The following is a 22,873-nucleotide window of genomic DNA, read 5'->3' as shown; positions in this document are numbered from 1 at the left end:
CAAGCTGAGGTAACACTTTGGTTTTATAGTTTATGAAAAAGATAATATCGTTAAATAATGGTGGTTATTTAACCTCCTGTATATAACCAGTATAGACACAAATAATTTTTAAAAATCAGATTGAGGTGGTAAGGGTTTTATAACTTAATTAAAATTTAAGAAAAAGAAGTGAATTTCCGATAGTAGCAACGGATGGCTGAATTTTTTATTTTATGTCCTACCTGGTCCGTCCCAGTCACCTGTCTCTACTCCAGGCTGCCCTGGCTTCTCCGGCTGCGTGTCCCCATCTGACTCTGCCGCCTCCTGGGCTCCTTCTTCGTCACCTAGAAAACACCAACACAGAGAGAGAGACCGGGAAATGAGTAAAGCCCTCTCCGATACTGAATTTCTCGCAGAGGGAGGGAAGTGCTTAAAATAGGTCTAATTATATATTTGTTATATGCATTGTCATTATACTGACAAATGTCCATGGTTAATCATTTTGATATCTGTTATAGCTTTATAACGAACAAAATCAGCATTACTCATCAACAGTTAATTTCTATGAAGAATAAAGAACATTTTCATAAAGTTTTTTATTTACAGTTATTAATATTACATGTAAGAATAAAATGTAAAAAGCAGTATGTACTTTTTATAGTGTTCTCAATACAGAAAACCTTCATTCACTTATTTCTATGTTATAATGTTACAGAGGCAAGCTGCTACCAACAAAATTAAATTTCATAAGAAAAGACGTATTTATGCTTTGGGTTGAATACAGGTTATTCTGAAGAAGATTTTCTTTTCCCCCAGCTTTAGGCTTGCTAAACTAGGTCATATTTATTTTTAAAATGAGTCTAAAAAGGCCATAATTAAATGATTAGCATATAAGATGAATGAGTAACTCAGTCTTTACAATGCAAGAAGCTACAGAGTTATGCTTATAATAGAGTGAGTGTACCCAGCCTGTACAATTCCACACCTCATATCCACATAATAAAAGAAAAATGTAATACTTTTTGAGCCAAATTATAGTTATAGCAATGAAGGAGAAACATATTAACAATGCAACCACATTTTAAAAGTAAAAATATAATTTATAAGTACCTTCATTTTAAGTGATAATGTAACAAAGTATGTGCTTTAAAGGAAAGTAATCCACTTTAACAGGGTGCACACAAAAATATTAAATAGAACCTTCTTATAAATTATAATAGAGATCTGAAAACAGAATAACAAGAAAATGTGACATTAGAAATAGAAAAATGAGCACTAAAAATATGGTAACTACATCTTGAATATAATAATGCTAAATTTTTAAAATTAAATTGCTTGCGCTCTGAAGTATTCAATAATTATTTTCCATGGAGTTGCCCAAATCTTAATAGTTTTAAATCTTTATATTATATAAACAATATACCAAATTTTTACAGTCTTTCCAAGTAACCTACAAAATACAGACTTTTCAGGAATCCATTATTAATACAAATGATATTGATGTGATGTTAATAGGGCTTCTGCAAGAAGTGGTATTATTTTTTCTTTAAGTTGACTCATTTTATAACATATAAATACATTTTTAAAAGCAAGAACTTTATATCATTGCTATAAATGGAAAATCAGTATTAGATGTCAAAAATAGAAGTTAAGCAGAAAACTAGATTCAATAAAAATAAAAGTAACACTATTATATTCTAGCCACTGTATCTGTCTAGACTCTGAATCTCTAGTCCCATTTCATTGTGATACAAAGGAAGAGCAGCAAATAGTAAGGCATTTGTCATAGTAATATGAGGTTGAAACATTATCATTGAAATACAAAGAGTATCAGAAACTTGAAAACTTCCTCACCCCTTGATTCAATGCTATTTAATACAGTGTCAGTGTACCATCTTCACTGTCTTGAGGACCCCGGGGACACCTGACCCAATTTGGGGAAATACTGGCCTATTCCACACTTTCCTTTTCATGGGGACTAGAATCTATCACCTAGGTAAATGATCTTTTGATCGCTCTTCCACAGACTGAGTATTTAGCTGAGGGCACTAATGCAGGGGACTTTACAAAGAAAAATGTCCTCCCCAACAGTGGAGTAGAGAATGCAGCCCACAGTTTTTAAACGGCATCCACTCCTTCCGAGCACTCTTCTAATTCCTCATGAGTTTGAAACAGGGATGCGAACACGAGAGGGGACTCAGGAGATCATCTAACCCAGATTAAACAAAGTTGTGGATCAGGAAATTGATGCACAGATAGGTCAATTACTATATGGTCTTATGGCTTCTGTGTTTATTTCTGCAAAGTCATCTCTCTCAAAGCTTTCCATACCTCAGCCACCTGTGCTTTCCCATCATCTCAGGGACGACAGGCTGAGGCAGCTTTAGATAAATCTCTTTCCCCCACAGAAGGACAGTAAGGTTTATGGGGAGAATTGGAGAGGCCACCCAAAGCAGCAGTGTACAACATTAGGAACGAAATTTGACTCCCCCAACTGCTGGTCTGACCTTCTTTCCAAACAACCTTTCTCACCTCCCACACCCCACCACAGCAGTCCAGGAGAGAACCATTCACAGCTGAAAGAGATGGATAATAATTCCAGAGCAACACATAAATAAGCAAGCATGAGACCATTCACATATCTAAGGGCCCAGAGAACAAAAAGTAAAATCCTGAGCAGAACTACTTGGGAAAATTAAGTTTTATATTCAAATATTAACTGTATCCCCCTTATGATCACACAAATTAGTAAATATTCAAATTTTACTATTATGTTTAAATTGTTGGAAATGTGGTTCCATGCAAAATCCAATCACATTTAGAAAGCATATTCTTGAAATATATGAAAATATATGAAATATATTTCATATATATTGAAACAATGAAATATATGAAAAAGAAAAAAATTACTTTCTCTTAAAAACCATATAATCTAGTTAAGGAAGAAAGTTAATATGCATAAGAGAGGTGACCCCCTACAAAAACCAACAATCAGAGCAGTTTATGAAGAATTCCAAATGAGAACAATTAAGATACAGAAATTCAGAGGCCAGAAGCACAAAATGGCATTGACCGGGGAGAACCTAATATGATTAATTTTGGAGTCTCCCTTCATGCTGAAGTCAGGGTGAAGCATCAGAGGCACTTCCATGGGGGGCTGACAGGGCCACGTGATGTAAGCATGGTAACCAACACGTATCTATTGAGTTTCTATGAACACACCTCGCCAGACCTCTGGTCTTCGAGTTTTGTCTTACCCATTCTATAGCAGCACTAACTCATGTCTCAGATATCCTTGCCCAAAATTCTCGTGAGACAATAGTAAACTCTACTCTGAAATACTTTATTAGGCAAATTAAATATTTGGGAGGAAAAATAATGGCAAATACAGTGAAAAACAAGCGTATTTGGAAGACTATATGAGAGTAAGTACAATGACAAAAATTAGAAGTTGAAAGATTTCACTTGAATGCTACACATGTTCATCTTTCTTGAATAAAGGTGACTGATAGAAACCATTCTTTATGGATTAAAATACTTTTTGATTCCTAGGCACTGTGCCAAATACTAAGAATACAAAACAAAGACTGGCCCTCTTCTCACACAACTTGCAGTCCGGGACAGTGACAACTCAACAGACCGCAGCCGCATGTGATGGACGCGTGGATGGGAGCAGTTCGGGACTCCACGGGAGCGCACAGGCATGACCCCTGACCCAGACACGGTGCAGGAGAGGCTGCCTGGAGGAAGAAGCCAATAAATACCTGAAGTTTTGGAGGCACGATCTTAGATGAAACTAAACTCTGTGGGTAAAATGTCCCAGGCTCCATTTTTCAGATTAAAATTAGGAGCCACTTTCCCAAAGATTCCTTTATGAAAAACATTATAGTAATGAAGTTCTTGTGCAAGAAGAATGGCAGCTTGAAGGTGGTGAAACTAAAGACATTTCAATGATGCCAGAGTGCGATCCAGATGAAGTTTTAAGATGCCAAAGAGAAAAGAGAAATATTGCTACTATGAGATGGTTACCTGAACAAAGTCCTTTCTTTCATTCAGTATAGGTCAAATTTACCCATGATTACACTTACCCAGTATCACTAGGAAAAGAAAATAATAGAATGACTACAAATCTCAGTAGACCTTTGAGGCACAGAGAAATGTGGTAAATTGCTCAAAATGAAAATACTGTAATTCAGCTTATTAAGGGCTTGATTGAACTAGTAATTTCATATAATAAATTATTTTCATTAAATGTCACTTAACTGCCAAATCAAAACTGTAGAGCTTAGGTTTCAACTTGTACCGACATCTGGAACAATACTCAGTATTGATAATCCTGATTTATGGAATGCTTTGCTCTAATTTGTTTCATAATGCAGCACATACAATTACAACCACTGAAAAAACACTACGGAGTGTTTAATTAAAGAAGCACTGTAAAAATGGTCATACACAATGTGCAGCTCAGAAGGAACTGCATTTATTTAAGCCATTTGTAAAACTGGGTAAATGTGTAATATGTATCACTTTAATGAAAATAAATTCTGAGAGAGAAGAATAGTTTAAAGTTTTTGCTTGGGTTATTTGATGGTGTTTTCTTAAAGAAAGAATGCAAACGAGGAAAAAATGACCAATACCTTAAGAATGTCATATAAAAATGGCACACTAGAATGTAGAATACAAAATGGGTCAGAATTAAATTTATATTCATCTCAATATCTGCTATGTGCCAAATACACAAATCATAAAGATTAATAAAGCAGATATCACGTTGTGAAGCTCATATTAGACCTAAACATGGCTACTGTTTCTTGAGCACCACACTGCACTAGCTGAATGCTTTATGACATCACTTCAACAACTCCATCACGCACTAGTGCCCTTATATTTCATAAGAGTAAAGCAAGAGAAGTTGCTGAGGCACTCTGCTAGTAAGTGGCAAGGCCAGGAACTGATCCTGAGTCAGTCTGAATCCAAAGTCCATACTGCAAGCCCCTGATATTACACAGACTGCTGGATTTCAAACAACACAGAGCAAGATGTGATGAGAGCTGTTTTCCCCATATATGTGTGTGTGTGTGTGTGTGTGTTTATATATGCCTTGTTTCTTCATTATGCATATATATCAAAATGAAATGTTCAATGGATTTAATCTTTATAAGTATTATTTTTTCTAAGTTGTACAATTCAGTTGGGACTTAGCAAAATCAACTACACACAGAGGCTTAATCAATAACCATTGCTCACTGACCAGTGAGGTAATTAGATTTTGGTTTCATTCTTTTTACCATCATCTACTGCAATAGCATTAGATTCACTAATTAATTGCTTTCAGCACACTGTTTCTATTTAATAACTAAAATATGTCATATTTTTCAACTTTTACAGCCTTCATCTTCTAAGTTTATCTCAGAAAACTAGCTCTCATTTTTATGGTAATGTTTTTACCTAATTCGTTCTTAATCTCCTTCCTAATGAAAAATGAAATGATTAAAAATAATTTAATGAAATCTCTGAATTACTTTAAAAAAACACTACTTTCCCTTCACAATAGAGACTTGCTTCTTTCCTATCAATAAATGTGTGCTCATGGAAAATTTATAAACAAAACTTAATTTCGGTATTAACCCAGTTCCCAGCTTCTACTTGATTTGAATGGAAATGACGATACTGACCATAGTTTTTTACTTCTCTCCATTTTTTTACTTTTGTATATTTAAAATCAGCACTCTAGAGCAGCTTATGAAAAACGGCATGAATAATTAACAGCCCACACAACAATAACAAGTTTGTTAAGATATGGCTTTGAAAATTTCGTTGGTAAAAAGAGGAAAGCAAGAGAGAAAAGGATGCTAGAAGGAGAATTACAGAGAGAGCTAGGAATGCATTTGACACCCATTCATTTACTTGCTAAATTCTTTATTCACATACTTTTAAATAGAAATTTCAGTGTATTTTTAGCAAAGCGCAAACACCTTTAATGGGATAATCACTAAATATATCCAGAAACCAATTCATAAAAAGATGAAATGGAATAAATGTCAAGCGGTAACAAAATCTATAACATTTCTAAAATTATGGCTATGGAGTTAATGGTTTTCCATCGCAAGATTAAACTCTTTTGTTGCTCTTTTAAAAGATATCATGCATATTTTGTGGGCCCTTCTATTTTTCTTAGTCTAGTTTTCAGAATCAATGAGAGCCCTATAGGAGGAAATTGAAGGTGTTATTGAGCAATATAATACACAGCACAAATGGCTGGGGAAAGTGCGCTGGAATGTAGTCTTTGAAACACTTGAAACAGAATCTTTAAATTCCATATTAGGTATTGCTGGCAAGGTGGTAAAAGATGGGGCTCCACTTGACAGACAAAAATAATTTCAGAAACACCAACAAACACCTTTTCACTGAAAGGTAGACATTCCCATTGGAATTCAAGATTTGGCACCTTCTGAGACAGTCACTCTTGCAGCACAAAATAGCAGCAGTGTTTGAAAGCAGTCATGCAGCCAAACAGCCCTTCTCAACCCTGCTCTTTTAATCCACGTAGTTCCTATCAATAGTAACCTCTTATAGAAATTCTTGTACAATATAACTATTGAACTTTCTTGACTAGGAGTGTTACCGTAGCTGTTAGTCATCCCTATAATGTATTTTGCAATCAGCTAAATCATCAAAGTATTTTTTAACAATGAGCAGTTCAGAAGTGACAGATCTACTTTCTTGTTCACAACTGCTTATCAGAGAAAAGATATCACATATGTTTTCCAGGTGCTTCCTATAGTTAGGATACCTTCACAGAAGCCGCTCATGAAAGATAAGGTCGTAAAAGAGATGAAAAATGTGTGAGCTTCATACACTTATGGTTTTATCATCAGACAAGATAGCTTTGGTTAAAGTACTTTAACAGTCAAAAACAGAAAACTACAGCTCGTATTGAAGGGCGAGGGCATTTACGTTTAAGATTCCGTTTTGTTTGCTTCGCCTAATAGTCTCACAATATCTTTCAGCTTAAAACAGCTGTTTGGTTACCAATCACCCAAACAAAAGCGTCATGTTAAATTAACTCTGCATTGCCAAATTAGAGACACAGTTGTATCTCCAGATGCAAAAATAAAAACACGTAATGATTTTTTTGCTAAATACCTAAAAGAAAAACTAGACATTTCAACAGAAAAGAATAGGTTTTTTATTCTGTGGATTCCTATAATGGTGTCTGGCTCAAGTATCCTTTTTCCTTACTACAAATGTATAAGAAAATGTAGGCTTTTTACTAAGTTTTGGATAGTTATACTCAGCAAAGAATGAATTTTTAAAAAGCAGGCCATTTCCTTGTAACATATAATAGCCTTCTCATCTCCCAGGCTATGAACAATTAAACAGATTCAAAAAACAGTGTCCACATTTTCTTTTGTTACACACTTTCAGGCCCTGGATGAGAAAACATCCTAAAATAGTTGATGACAGTGGTCCAGGGATAAGTCTTATTTTGAAAAGAAACTCAATCTCTACAGTCAATGGGTGATGGCTCTAATTTGTGGCATTTTATTATAGCCGGTAAGGACAAATATTGAGAATACTAACATTTATGGTCACTACAGCAAATAAAAGTCACATTAAAAGCATTGATAATTTAGGAGGAATTCTTTCCACAGTACTGAACACTTGTCCTTGATGTCAACATCATCCGTCAAGTGAAAAGGGCTTCTCTCAATCTTGAAGTTCACTGAAGATTTGGAGCCTTAAAGGGCATTTCCACGAGTTAAAATAAGGTGAATTCTTAGCAGTATATCATTCAAAAAAATTTATTCTTCATTGTTTCTCTCAAAGAGTACTTGAAAAAGTCAAATATATAAGAAAGTATGGAGGAAAGACATCTTACTTTAAAGATGTTTCTACAATACATATTGGAAATTTGTATTTAAATAATTTTTTTATTTTCTCTTCCACTGCTCCCCCACTCCAAAATTTTTTTTTTAAAAACCCAAAACATAAAAACACTGCATCTACTCAATTTCATTTGGAGGAGGGTTTTACACAATAAAGGCACTTCTTGTTCCAAGGAAAAGACAAATAATGTCCGGTAGTCTGGAAATGAGGAGCCATAATTTACCTATTCACAGATCTGTCCTGCCATGAAGAAATCACTCTCTCTTTAATTTGCTGATCTCAGTCATCTAGCTTCAAGCCCAACATTCATTTTAGGAAGTCACTATCATCACCACCAGTGCCAAAAGGTAAAGTCAAATCTCAGTCTCTGAAACTGTCTCCACAATAAGCCAACTTAATCTTCACAGAAAGATCAAACCAGTTGGAGGTTTATTTGAACACTGTTTTCTACATAATTTTATTGTTTAGTCTTTCCTTTTAACAAAATGATTCATTCCAGAGATGCTATTCCTCTCTCATAATCCACTAAAGAATATGATTCATTTGCAACCACTCTTTTGCATAGAGTTCCATTAATGCAACATAATTTACTTATTCTAAATAGACTTTGTCCAAGCCATATGTCCAAACGGCTGTGGACAATGGAGAATGACTGTTTTGAGGCAGCAACTAACAAAGACTTCAGTCCGTGTCTGAACACCCTTTATCCAACACTAGCTCAAACACCCTCATAATGAATGACCCTCACAGCTCACAAATAGGCCATAACCTTTATTTCTCTCGATAAACTCTGTTTTTTCTACTGTTTGACCCTTGAAATTATATCTTATGCTTCCATTTTCTCTTTCTACTCTGGCTTAGGGGAAGCTCAAATTGCATTTAATGTTTCAGCCTTCAAGATATTTGTTTTCCTCTCTTATGCTTCCTCTCACTATTTCCCGTCCTTCACCCTGTGCTCATCGTCCTTCCTGATCTCTCTGGCCCATACCTCTCTCTCCTGGGTCAACTCACACTAGTGTGCCCATTCCCTCTTGGGATGCTCACCAGGCTGTTGTCGACCTTTACCTAGCGAATGCCTATTTAGCACTACATGCCATCTCCAGTTGGCCATTCTTAAGGACAATTCCTCTGAACATCCTCACTAGGTCAAACCACACATCACTTGTATGATTTTATTAATGTCTGCCTCCCCATTAAAATTCAAATTCCAGGACAGACGGAGCCCACCTTGTGTTTTCTCACATGGTATTCACACATGTCTCACAATGTCTGATGTAGTCTTAGGTTGGCAAAAGGTTCATTTGTTTTTTTCCATATGATGGCTCTGGTGACACTTAGCTGTATGAACCATAAGACACAGCTTGGTTTTAGAGAAGGGAAAAAAATTTTGAAGCAAAAATATGTGGTAAAACATTTACTAACATAAACAATATAATATTTCACTAATGTAAATGTAAACAGAACTCAACAGCAGCATTAACAACCATTATTCCTCCCAAATTGAGGGGGAATGCTAATTATAGTCCGAAAAATATGGTAGTTATTTTTAACTTCATTTGAAACAAATTTGTTAGATTGTATTGTGACAGCTGTCATATCAGAGTGCATTTAAAAATAAAATCAAAACTGGTGAATTTTTGTGTAACCGTTTTAATTTTGAAAATGGAAGAAAATAAGCAACATTTTAGTATATTATGCTTTATTATTTCAAGAAAAGTAAAAATGGCATTGAAATGCAAAAAAAAGAGATTTGTGAAGTGTATGGAGAAGGTGTTGTGACTGATCTAAAGTGTCAAAAGTGGTTTGTGAAGTTTTGTGCTGGAGATTTCTCACTGGACGATGTTCCAGTCTGGTAGACCAGATGAAGTTGATAGCAATAAAATTGAGACATTAATTTAGAACAATAAACATTGTACCATGCAGGGGATAGCTGACATACTCAAATATCCAAAACAAAAAATTTATTGGTGAAAATGAAAAATATGTCCTTTATTTTACAGAAAAACCTAAATGGACTTTTTGGCCAACCCAACAGATGTTCAATAAATACTTAGTCAACTGGCTAAAACATGGATGTGGAATGCATTAACCACCACAAGGCTGTGAGTCATTAATTATCCCAAGAATCAAGTAAAGACAAAAAACTATGCCCTTTACATAAGCTAAAAACTCTCCATAGTAACAAAATTTAGAGTTGGTATGTGGCCACCTGATAAAAAGGACTACATTTCCCAGCCTCCCTTTCAGTGAGGTGGACCACTATTTAAGACTATGCTCTGGACAATGGGGTATAAGTGGGAAGGCCTGTAAAAACTTCCAGGATTCTATTCTTACTACTGAACCTAATATTAATGAAGTTTTCAAATTTTCGGGGGAGGAAAGGGATTCTAGGTCAGGTCAACCTCATCCCCAGCTCAGATCCATATCTAGCTTCCACCAATAGGGATGTTCCAACCAAGAACATTATCGCAAGACCCATTTAGACTCTTTCCCACAGGGTCTTCCCACGTGCCCTCCTCCCTCGGGGCCAGCGAGAGGTCCTTGGCTGCTGATGATAACATGGGAAAAACACAGATAGTATCCACAACATCGTCTAGATTTTCAGGAATGTGGGGGAATTTTTTATCCTCTCTTTTAACTTTTAACACATACTTTCAGGGGTAATCTGTGATTTCTTCAGGCTCAGGGCAATGTATCCTATAATGATAGTAAACTTGACATTAAAATACCCACTATAAACACTGAGACATTTTAGAAATCTTATTCGAGGCTTTCCAAAAGCTAGAAACTGGAAGCCACACTTAACATCCTTGATCACTGCTGTCTTCTATGAGGTCACTGCTATTGACTGAAGGTAATAACAGGGACTGATTCATGTTCTGTGGGGCCTGAAGCTTACACATTTTGGGAGGCCCTCCTTAAAAGAAGAATACAAAGTTACAATTACAAAATTAGGTGCAGTACTTCCGAAGGAGTCTTTAAAGTCAAGAGTTTTAGAGCTATACTCCACTACATTGTAGTCTTAGGTCTATCACTCAATATAGGAATATCTAATTAAATAATTTTTAAATAAACTAGAAAGGTGAGTGCGTAGATGTAATATTTATTTGGTAATGTTAAGTATGAAGATAAGATGTTCATTTTACATACATTTTCAAAATTCTTTCCTTTTATTAATGATCTGATCTTTTTAGAGCCACCTTAGAAGTTCCCCAAAGAAACTGCCAGTATTATAGGGAAAATATTGTTCTTTTTAAAACTGGGTTTCCATTAGGATATAAACCTTTTCCTCCTCTCCATTTTTCCCAGTATCACTCTGTATAAACAGCAGACTTGTTCCTTGTTATGAGTGACTATTTTGCTATTCCCTTTAGTAGTCAGGCATGAGGGTGGGCTACAGGAGCACAGGACAGAAGGATTAAATGAGGCAGATACACGGGGGTGGATAGTTCCCATAACAGCATGACGCACGTTACCACGAGCAAGCTTGAGAATGAATACAGGGCTGCCTTAATCAGTTCCAAACCAGCATTTTCTCTACTTCTTCTACATAATTTCTCATCTCACTTGGGCACATATTTCTCTTCACTTACTAGATGACTGTGTCTTGAAGAAATGAGAACATTCTTTATATATTCCCCTTTCTGCCTGTGTACATGCACGTATGGGCACTCACACACATCTAGGCTAAGATCACACCACCAGAAATAAACAACACAGGTTTTCAGTATCCGTTAACTAGACTGGACCATAATTTGCATTAAAAAAAAACTTATCTAAGACCCCAAATACAGTGTCCTGCTAATTCTATGGGAACAACAGAAATTACATCAAATCCCACTGTTGAATAGGTAGGAGGACAAAGTGTTTACACATCTGTATTGTAGATTTCCAATGTGATAAATCTCTATCTTTAAAAATAACTCTTAAAGAGCCCTTCCTTTTTCACTGTCAGAAAAATATAATCACAGCCTACTGTCTGTGCAATTCCACTTTCCATCGCTGTTATGTGCAGCCACTGTCAAGTTTCAGAACAGCTCCTTGTCTAATCTTTCTACTTCTCCAGATCTTTGATACAGAACCTGTTAGAATGTGTTGCTTACTTTTCCAGTTCCTATGTTTATCTCACTTCCACTCTTACCATCTGTGGTACTGCATTTCCTTCAGAAAAATGAAAAGTTTTCACAGTGCCCAGAGCTCTCCCTGCAAACAATGCCCTATTCCCCTCTTCCTTCCTTCCTTTCTCTACTTTTTATTTGGCCTTATTTTGTGTTAAGGTCAAGCTGTTTTAAAGAGTTCACGTCGCAAACATTTCTGCAGGGCTGAAATTCCCATCCAGAGCATTTTGATGGCTATGTAAACATTCTTGCCATTTATTACTAGCTTCTGCCCAAATACACATACACTTTGGTTTGTCCCCACTCTTTTGAATCACCTGAAAACAACTTCACAGCAAACACACAGTGAGGAATCGTGGCTTATTCATGCCACCGAACCAGGGTAACACAGTCATCCATTAGCATAATGAGTCTAAAGAACTTGCAATATAACCTTCTCATTCTATCAAAACCCAGTTCTCCCTACTGCAAGCTGGTTAATACTGACAGAGAGTCTTTGCAGAAACACTGCAATGACAGAAATATCTTAAGGACACCCCTAGTTCACTTACTTTAACCTTTTCTTAATTCTTGTTTTTATAAATGCCCTTATTCTTGAATGGCACATCATGTTTAATACAAGTTTAATTAGAGAATGCACCTTGAAAAGCGAGTTTTATACTTCCCATGTCCAGGCTCTCTCAGCTGTGTTCACCTCCTTCCACGAAGTTTGTATAATGATGCACATCAGAACACGGAATTAGTTCTCTATTTTTACAAGTACAATAGCCTAAGTTATAATTCAGTATTAACCTTTACTAGTTTGGTGACTTTGGCTGAGTTACTGAACCTCTGGAAGTCACAGGCGAAAATAACATCCACCCTGCAGGACAGTCAGTTGATTAGAGATGATACTTGTACAGCGGGACGTCTGGTTTCAGGAGCCATCAGCAAATGAAAGTTGTTATTACCATTATTATAATTATTATAATTGGTGTGTAGTTTCAGTGTCAAGCTCTGGGATCTCATGGAACTAAAAAAATAAAGAAGAAGAAGAAGCCGAAACAACAATCTGCATTTGTTACCAGTAGTCACTTCAGTGGGGTCACACATTCCGTTATTTTTACCTGACCTTTCAAGAACAACAAAAAAGTGACTGGTTATATCACTATCATTGAATCCATCATACCACAGAATTCCACATTTCCTTTTACACATTCTACCAGAGATAAAGATTTTCCCATCAGGTAACAGATGGGCAAAATTCTTTAATACGGCCTGTTGTTTCTGGAATGATAATCAGACATGGTAAAAAATTCTTACACACTTGCAAGAAAATAGGAATTTTATATGAGGAGACTAAGAGCTTTGAAAATCTTATTTCACTTAAAAACTAAAAAATCCTAGTGCTGAACAAATATTTTTAAATTATTGATGATGTTTAAGGATAAAAAGTACAGGAGAAAGAGAATTCCAAGAGACTTGTTTCTCTAAAAGGATATTTTATCTCAAATTATAATGTGATCAACATTCAAATTCAGGGTTGTTAACTACATTAACTCTGTATGATTAAAATAAATTAGCTTTCCAGGCTTCTCAAAGCTATTCATACTTTAAGTCTTCTTTTAAATAGAAATGTAAGAGTTACTAGATATAAATGATCCGCAGACATTGATGTAGATATACATGATTTACATATATATATTTAATTTCAGCAAATAAAACTGTCATAACAATATTTATAATTTAAAATTGCTATTTGTATCATTACAGCTTGATCAAAACTACTTTCTTCATTCAACCTGAAACAGCACTGACAAAACAACATAGCAATGAGATGGCTTTACAAATAAGTAGCTCTCCTTTATAGTGCTCAGCTAAAACAAATGACTCACTAATGCAATGCTAGATGAAAGTGACAAAGTCCATCAGTCATGCAAATGTCATGCCTCCTAATATCCAGATGCCTAGATTTGTATACAGAACAGGAGATTAAATTCTAACTTTTCTGTGATTTTCAGCATTGTAGGAAAAACAACAAACCTACCCTGAATTTTACCAGTCAAAAAAAAACGTTCTTACACTTGCAAAATCCTTAAATATAACAGTAAAAAGACAATTTTTAAAATAGTAAGGATGGTTTTATATTAACTTGCAATTTTTATTATTAACAATGATGATGATATAAAATAAGGATATAATGAAAACTTGGGCAAATATCTCTCAATATCTTATATGTCCAGTAGAAGCAGGATAAAATATACTTTATTACAACATGGAATTGTTTCATAAATTACAAAAGAACTATGTAATTACATATTTTATCAAATTTTAATATGTTTCAAAAAATGTCTGGCAGATTGCACAATGATCCACTAATGGTCAGCTCACGGAAAAAAAAATGAATTTACTTGATCAAATGCAAGAGAGCGGTATAATTAGCATACATGACTTGTAAAAATTATATCATCATGAGTCATTTCAACACAGCACAATATCAATCATTTCACTTTTGTTGAAATTGTTCCGATAATATATCTGGGATCAGAGATGGAGTAGACAGACCAAGCTTGAATTAACCTTTATGTATACAAAGTCATGGACAAAATTTATACGCCTTCTGGTTCCATCCAAACAAAGAAAATTCTAACGTCTTTATGAGAATAATTTGCCTTCAAATGCTCCCTCATTTTTCCAACAGTTGTGGTTTAAGAAAAAGTCAATGTGATTCCAGAGAAAAACTATGTTTTGAGGATTTTAAGGTGGCCATAACAGAATGAAACCACAATGTCATAAGGTTTTCTTTTTTGTCAACCTCATGAGTTAAAGATATAAATAAGACACTTATAGTCTTTATTTCTATTTTCAGAAATGAATTACTTTTCATTTTGCATTATTAGATGACTTATATAAGAAAAATTTAAATATTAAAGAAAAAGAAGTACTGAATCCAGGAGAAGAGAGGGTTTGCCAAGGAACAATAATGTCATGTGGAGGGAGGGGGTGGTGGCGGAGAAGGGAAGGGAGGTCCGTGCCAAGCAAAGCTGGGGGCTGTTCAATCAGCTCTATCAGGGCTCCATCAGTGTCTCCACTCCAGCCAAATCCAGAGAAAACAAGGAGTCAAAGATTCAGGTCAATAAGCTTATAGGCGATTTGCACAAACAGCTCCTCCAGCAAGGTAAAAAACAAAGTCATATTGGCTTTTCTTTTTTATTCCTTCTCTTTGAACTCCCTGGTCCAAACGTACTCTGGAAATGTCAATGTTATATGCAAGAATTTTAAAAGCTCAGCTTCTTAATCCCTTTAAGAAAAAAAGGAGCAAAGTTGCCTGTAAACATCTCCCTCCTCGGAACTCAAAGTGATTGAGGTAGAGCCACATTTTGCAGATTCTGATTCCAGTGCCCACACATTAGAGGAGACAAAAACCTGTCATTAAAGGCATAAAGGAAGAGGAAAGAAATCGTATTGATTGAAAGGGGTTTGTGATACACAGGTGAACAGACTTTCTGAACTAAAAAAAATAACAAAAGTGAGAAGAAGATAGGAAATAAAATAACATGAATGCTTGACACTGGGTCGAATGGAAAACAAGCAGTTACCACTCCCTCAACCATGTCTGCCATAAAGGTATGTTTTCTTTCTTCAACAGTTGTGGTTTAAGAAAAAAGGAACAGCATTAAGGGTCTAGGTAATATTTTTGTTGCTTTACATGCCAGTAATCTAGACTTGGGTTTGCTATACTCTGAGAACAAACAGCTCTTCCTCAGTTATTTCGTAAATGTTAAACAAAACTACAGAATTCACAGACAGAAAGAAAGGAAGGGATGGAGAAGAGAGACGTTTCAGTATCTCTGGCAACCTACTGGTAGAAGTAGGTAAGCACAATAATGGAAATGATTCTGATCCTCATGCCTTCTACTCTTTCTCTTTCTGATTCCAGGATGAGAAAACATACAGAAACATTCACCCAACCCTGGCATTATGGAAGAGAGCAAAGTGACACAGACCATTCTCAAACACCCCAAACTGCTCTTCTGGAAACCACATTAATGAGCCACAGATGGAGTCTCATCAAGCCCTTGGCTACTAGGATGATTCTGATTGGGGTTATCTATATCTCCTGACAGCTTCCCCAGTTTGCTGGCTAACATTTCCTGCCTCTAAAAAAATTTATGGAACTTATTGGGGTGACACTGGTGAATAAAATTATACACGTTTCAGGTGTACAATTCTATAATACATCATCTGTATATTGTATTGTGTGTTCACCACCCCGTCAAGTCTCCTTCCATCACCATTTTTATCCCTCATTACCCTCTTCTACCTTCCCCTCCTCACTCCCCCTCTGGTGATCACCATACTGTTGTCTGTGTCTATGAGGCTTTTGTAAACTTTCTGCAGACCTTTCTTCTCTTGGTGCTTCCACATAATGCTATGACCATGCCTCTTATCCCAGTTATGCCCCAAGTCTCATCCGTGGCTCTCGAAAGCCTTCCAAAGCGGTGGGACTCCAAAATTCCTAGAACAAGGAACTCCACAGGTAAGACAACACCTCTCCTACTCCCTAGCTCTCTGCTGTCCTCTTCTGGCTCCCTGCAACACCAGCCTCACAGATACAGCCAACCTGTCTCAGTAGTAGAAGGCCACTCCCGTTTCCCTGGTCTCTGCTCAAAGTTCACCTCCCCCATCACTGTTTATAAATGAGCCTGCACATGCGCACACGCATATACACAATATCACTCAATCACACTGACTGTGTTTTGCTTTTCATCATAGTGGTCAACATTACCCATCGTATCACACAGTGTAAGTATCTGATTTATTGTCACACTCTCCTCCTGAAAATGGGATTGACTTTGGTCTACTGCTGTGTCCCCAACACTGAGAAGGGGGTCCTGGAACATAGCAGATGCTTGATATATGGGTTGAGTTGTATTGAATTTGATCTATTGGACAGAACTGGAAGTTTCTGCCAACCCAACTGAATGTCCATGTATGTTTGCTATGGATTTGGTATTAATTACTTCTGGAGATACAGTGAAATCCAAGTCTAGGTCACTCAGGTTGTGTTCTACGTTCTTTAATATGCCTTGCATTTTCTATTTTAAAACTTACTCAAAATAGAACTATTACCTTTACTTTTTGCATACTACCTATATTAAATCTTTTTGAATGTCATGAGAAAAACCCATTTTACGCCCTGTTTCCTTATTTTGTGGATTTCCACTGTGCCCTCTTTGTTCAACCCTAATCTTCCCAAATTGAGGGGCTCTAATACAGGCTGGGCAGAAGTAGGTTACCAGTGGTGACTATGGAAGACCCAGAATTTATTCTTGCATTGTTTATTAACAACGATATTATTTCCCATACAAACAACCATATGCCTACTTTTGCCTCGCCCTGTGTTAGTTTCTCTCTCTAGGTAAAGCACTATATCCAGTGGTTTCTCTCATTGTTTTCCATATCTAGAAACGAGGACTAGAAGTAAGGTTTGTTTTTCTTCCAAAATCAACGTTGATGGCACCATTTTTCCCTTTCAGCCTTTGTTAAAGATGCCATCAGAAAACAGTTTGGAAAATTCCTCGCTAACTTTTGTAGATAATCATCATTGATAATTCAGAGCTCATTGACATAGAGCTTCTTTAGTTTTTTTTTTTTTCTTATTAGCCAACAGTGATGCTGACCTGACACTTCTCTTCCTGTTCATATATCCTGTGACATCCTCCTGGACTGCGTCCCAAGATCTGCTTATCCACTTTAGTCATTATCAAACTTGAATATTTTTATGAGGAAACTCTCTTCCAAACAATTAATAATAGTAATCCAGTTTTAGAGCTGCTCCGTGTCAACCCTACTGTGAAGCTTACTGTCTCTAAATTAATCCAAGAATTGCCTATAAATAAAAGAGTTCCCACCTGCAAGTGGCAACAAAACTAAAAGCCCCTCAGGTTGTTTCCCAGACCACCTGTGTTTCGATTTTCTTAGTTTGCTTAGTTCTAAATGTGCATGGATGTACTTCTATGTTTACTTTATAAACCAGAAGAAAGGCAGAAAAAAAAATCACTGAAGCAAATAATCCAGCACCACAGGAAATGTGTAGCACTTATGGACCCAGCCTGATGTCTTCGTCATCTGTAAATTCAAGGAAATAATTCTTGCTTGTTTCCTTCCTCTCAGAGATACTGTAAGGCAAGACGCCAAAGAATCTAAACTCATGGAACAGAAAAGGGTGACATAAATTAAAATACTTTGTTTTAAAGTTCTTAAAATCTAAGTGTATCAAAGCAACCTTGAATGGCATTTTTAAAATAACATTCATTTCAAAGATGAAAACTAGAAACATAAAGTGTGCAACTGACCCAAAGTTAAGTGTGACATCAGAAACTCCAATGGAATTGTCAGACTCAAATTTTAGGCCTGTGAGTATAACAAGGGTTATTTAAAGGTGATCTTTTCCAAATTTAATTGTGAATATTTATGCTTTAGACTCACATGATTAAGAACTCGACACATCTAAAGCTAACAGAAAATTCCTACCAACATTTTTTGACATTACTTATGAGATTAATGTGATCATATTTAATCACAATTTTATGATGACTAGAAACTTTATTAATATTAATAAATTATTTGAGACTTGTCAAAAAGCCTTCCCTTTTACAATAAAACAGATAATATCCACACAGAACTGAGGAAAATACTCCAATAATAAGTAGTCATTCTAAATACCAAATATATCCTGTATAATGTAGCTCAATTCAAAAGGAAGAATTTTAACCTATAATAAGCTATGTGTCAGCAAAGAGTAGAGTCTATTTTCTTTTTTTAAGTGGAAAATCACAATAGCATATGATTACTTTTATACAAAATGCAGTGGCTAAAATATGAATAAAGATATCGTAACTGCATGTGCATCCTCAGTGATCTTTCTTGACAATGTGTCAAAGCATCTTGCTTGGAAAACTTAAGATATTTCAGCCATGTTTTTGGGATAAGAGATTTTTTAACTATTATCTTTTGTTTAATTTGGAAAAATTGTTGGATTTTCAAAAACGTTCTCTCTTGTACCAATTCGGGCAACTATATCATTGCTAAATTTTGGTCATGGCTAGATTTTTAGGTGAAGAAACTTTCCAAACTAACCAATTCATTTTCCTATGTGTATTGACAGGTTTTAAGTTGTCATAAATGATTTAGAATATGTGCAAAAGGTATGTTTCATCAATGATCCAAAAAAAATGTTTTTCTTAAGAACAATTCTTACCTGCTTTTGTGACATGACACTGGCATAATTAACCATTTACATACTTACACTTTTTTAATGCCTAATCTATCTTCTTCCATGAAACTGGCAAGAAAACATAATTACATGCCAGTAAGACTAATATGTGAATTTCTACAGAAAGATTAATTTCTAATTTTCCAGAGAGAAAATTTTCTCTTGCTACAGAAGCTAATCAACTTAAGTGAAAAATTAATGGAGTTCCTTGTACAGCCTCAAGGGGGTGCAATATATATCAAAGAGGTATCTCTTTCATGCTAGTTCCTACTGGTGTCCGTGAGAATTCCCTTGTCTCATTCTATGATGGTAAAATAATGAAAGTATTTTCCTATTGAATAAGGTGGCAGTAGTATGAAACAGCAGTAATAGTAGTACTTATCCTGAAAAATATTATATGGAAACAAGGATTCTTATTCCCACCTATCATCACATTCTAGTTTTAAACTAAACATTAGAGAATTAAGTTTCTAATATGAAATGTATAATTGCATATAATTTAATATATCTGATATATAAAACATTTATTTGATGCATTTTTCAAATTTCCAATAGTGCATCAAATAAATAATAATAATAATATCAATTATAGTCCTGGCTGGCATAGCTTAGTGGATTGAGCGTGGGCTGCGAACCAAAATGTCGCAGGTTCGATTCCCAGTCAGGGTACATTCCTGGGTTGCAGGCCATAACCCCCAGCAACCACACACTGATATCTCTCTCTCTCTCTCTATCTCCCTCCCTTCTCTCTCTAAAAATAAATAAATAAAATCTTTAAAAATATAGCAATTAAACAATGCTCTTAATAACTGTAATTTATTTTCCTTATTTTCTAAAAGCCTGTCAATATCGTTCCTGAGTTAAGACTCTCTTTAGTGCGGGTGGAGGTTACTGTCTGGAGACCATAATCATGCAGTCATGTGAGCATCTACCTTAAGTCTGTTCTCTTCTAATAACCACTAACCTCAAACTGGGAATTCCATAATTCTTTCATTAAACATAGGCCTTAACCAACGATCATTCCAAACAGCAAATCATATCTAATCATATCTATCATTAATGCCTCCCTGCATTAATTAAATTCACAAAAATGTCTGAATCCATGTACTAACTCTTTAAATGACAAGAGCAAGAAGAATAAATGGGACCTTCTAACTATCGGAGTTTTTTTTATTGTACCAATACAAAAGAAGGTAGGTACCCTTCAATGCACTGAAGGATATATTTGCTGATAAAGAAGGAAAAGAGGATGTCTTCAAATACATACGAAAACTCTTCAACCCCAGCCAGCTCTCATATGTATTGCTGTGGCTACTCATCATCAAGAAATGGTCTACATCCAGAACTAATGACAATATTTATTCAACCTGAAATTTGAGTTCGCTTACAAAGAAGACCTATTCTTTCTATACCATTCTGTCTGATCCATTGAGTCTATTCCATTCTTATTTTCAACTAAAGTCTCTGATGTGGAGACAAGGACCAGGTTACAAATCCATCCTGAGGTCTTCAGGAGAATGGTCAAAGAAATAACTCTTTGAAAGGATTTCTGAACTTCCGTGTGTCCAGGTGCTGGGGCTGAGTCCACCTGCACAGTTTTAGGGCGTGGCATTCTACTAACCTCAGGGATAGAAAGTGGCTGGCTTCTTTTGGTTCTCATACCAGCAACATGAGAAGTCATACTGGAATTTTAATAAGATGTATCAAATGTCTATGTGACCACAGAGAAATGTTTATTATTAGCAGTTTTTGGGGGGGATAGCTTTTATGGCAGACTATTAAGTCTAGTCAACAAATTCACGCAAAAATATTTTAAAAATCACTGTACACAGTTTCTCTGTCTGCCTAAAAGATACAAGTCTGAATAAAAATCATGTGAGCACAGGCCTACAGAGACAGACACACACTCTCAGTGACGGTCTCTGGGAAATCGTCATGGTAAAATCAACAGAAACAGCTGTTCTGAGATAAGGAAGTGACCCAAACGCTTGTGCAACTGTCCGCTGGTGCAGGAGGCCATAGAAGACTCCCCTCACTTTCAGAGACAAAACAATCAAGTAAAAAAACTAAAAAAGAATCATGAGAAACTTTAAACTCATTTCTGGAAAAAGCAAGCAAAGGTGTGTACCTATCCAGTGAGGACGCAGTTACTGGCAGGGGGCCCCTGGGTCCAAGTCAAGGTAAAAATGATCTGAGATAAGATGTCTCAAGTTCTTCTTCCGGTTTAATGTTAATGTGTCAAAAGAGTTTCTGGAATGGAGAATGAGTGTGTATTTTCTTATTTGACAACACCCCAGAAAAGCATCACCCTCAGTGTTGAAAGTCAATGTCAAAGATTCAGGGTTTAAAATGAGTGAGCCAGACACTCGCACCGGGACTCTACCCCACTCACTACAGCTGACACTCACTGCCCCACTCAGGACCTTGCACACAATTGACATTCAATAAGTATTTGTTGAGAAATAAATGAACAACTGATCAACACTAAAGGTATTGGGATAAAATCAGTAACTGGCCAATCAACATGAAAATGTTCATCACCAATTGGCCAATTAACATAAAACTTTAAATATACAATAGAGCTTATTGAAGTAGAATAACTTCTTTCATCCTTCAAAGTAATGTCTTATGTTTAAAACATTCTGCATGTATTTTCAGACCGCTGAATCACCTTTAGCAGCTAGCCACTTCAGCACCCTTACTCCACTCTGTCCGTGCACCTTTGAAACTTGACAAAATCACCGCGAGTCACTGGAGTCACATATTGCAACCAACCATTAGTGATTACCTTTGTTACAAAAGAACTCCACTTCTTCGCAGCTCAGATTCTCAGGCCCAAATTCTGTGGAAAAGCTTTCCTCCAATGGAAAGTCCCCCTTGGAGGTGATCTCTGTCTCCTCTGACGGACACTCTTCTTCTTCCTCTTCAATGGCGTCTTCTAGCGGCCCTTGAAAAAGAATCAGGGACACTGTACCAAAAATATCCAAAGATGATCGTGAAATAAAATCCTCACATAGAGTCTGTTTGATCAAGGGGCCACATCCACATTCACAAGCCACACTGACCCATGACGAGAAGTGGAGGGAAATCCGTCCCTGAGGTTTCTGCCCAGAGAGCAACCTAACCTCCACCTCCAGCCCTTCCCCACCCCCAACTCCAAAACCAAAGCTTATTTTTTTAATTCTCCCCTGTGAAGAGCAAAACTGTGCGCCTTATGTTCATTTGTTAGAATTAACAGCCTGGTAAAGAGTACAAGTCTCTTTTACACCGTTGTACAATTTTACCTGAGATTTTAATAAAGATTTAAAGTAATTGAATGCATTTTAATTGAACTGAGATTTTAATAAAGTCTATACTTTTAAAAATCCATCCTAAGAGTGGATTCTGAGAAAAGATTTCATTATATGTGTTTGAGGCTTGGAGAAAAATTACATATTTCTCTCCCTGATGAAAGCATAACCCTATTCATAATTAATTGAATTTTTTTTTCTGAAATGAAAAGTAGTTTTCTAATGAAAAATGTAATTTGTATTTATGTGATACTTTTTCAGTAATAAAAATACAACCTCTTTGGAGTGAATAAGAGTGAGGTGCACTACATTAATAGACCTATTTTACTGAAAGGAAA

General features: G+C 36.0%; 1 protein-coding gene across 2 annotated transcripts in view; it reads right to left on the bottom strand.

Annotated features, from left to right (window-relative positions):
* ZFPM2 (zinc finger protein, FOG family member 2) overlaps positions 1–22,873 on the bottom strand; it is a 440,007-nt gene that overhangs the window by 326,515 nt on the left and 90,619 nt on the right. Inside the window, exons 2-3 of one of the 2 annotated variants that reach the window (XM_045861592.1) lie at positions 22,034–22,192; positions 222–323 (exon numbers count right to left, since the gene is read on the bottom strand). In XM_045861592.1, coding sequence (XP_045717548.1) covers positions 222–323; positions 22,034–22,192 — 261 coding nt within the window. The remainder of the gene's footprint in view (positions 1–221; positions 324–22,033; positions 22,193–22,873) is intronic. The other variant, XM_045861593.1, reaches the window with a different exon arrangement.

This window comes from Phyllostomus hastatus, unplaced genomic scaffold (assembly GCF_019186645.2).
Source record: "Phyllostomus hastatus isolate PE091 unplaced genomic scaffold, TTU_PhHast_1.1 phas_scaffold_21, whole genome shotgun sequence".
NCBI classification, from domain to species: domain Eukaryota; kingdom Metazoa; phylum Chordata; class Mammalia; order Chiroptera; family Phyllostomidae; genus Phyllostomus; species Phyllostomus hastatus.
The sequence above is the reverse complement of the archived record's forward strand: the minus strand, read 5'-3'. Positions and strand labels throughout refer to the sequence as shown.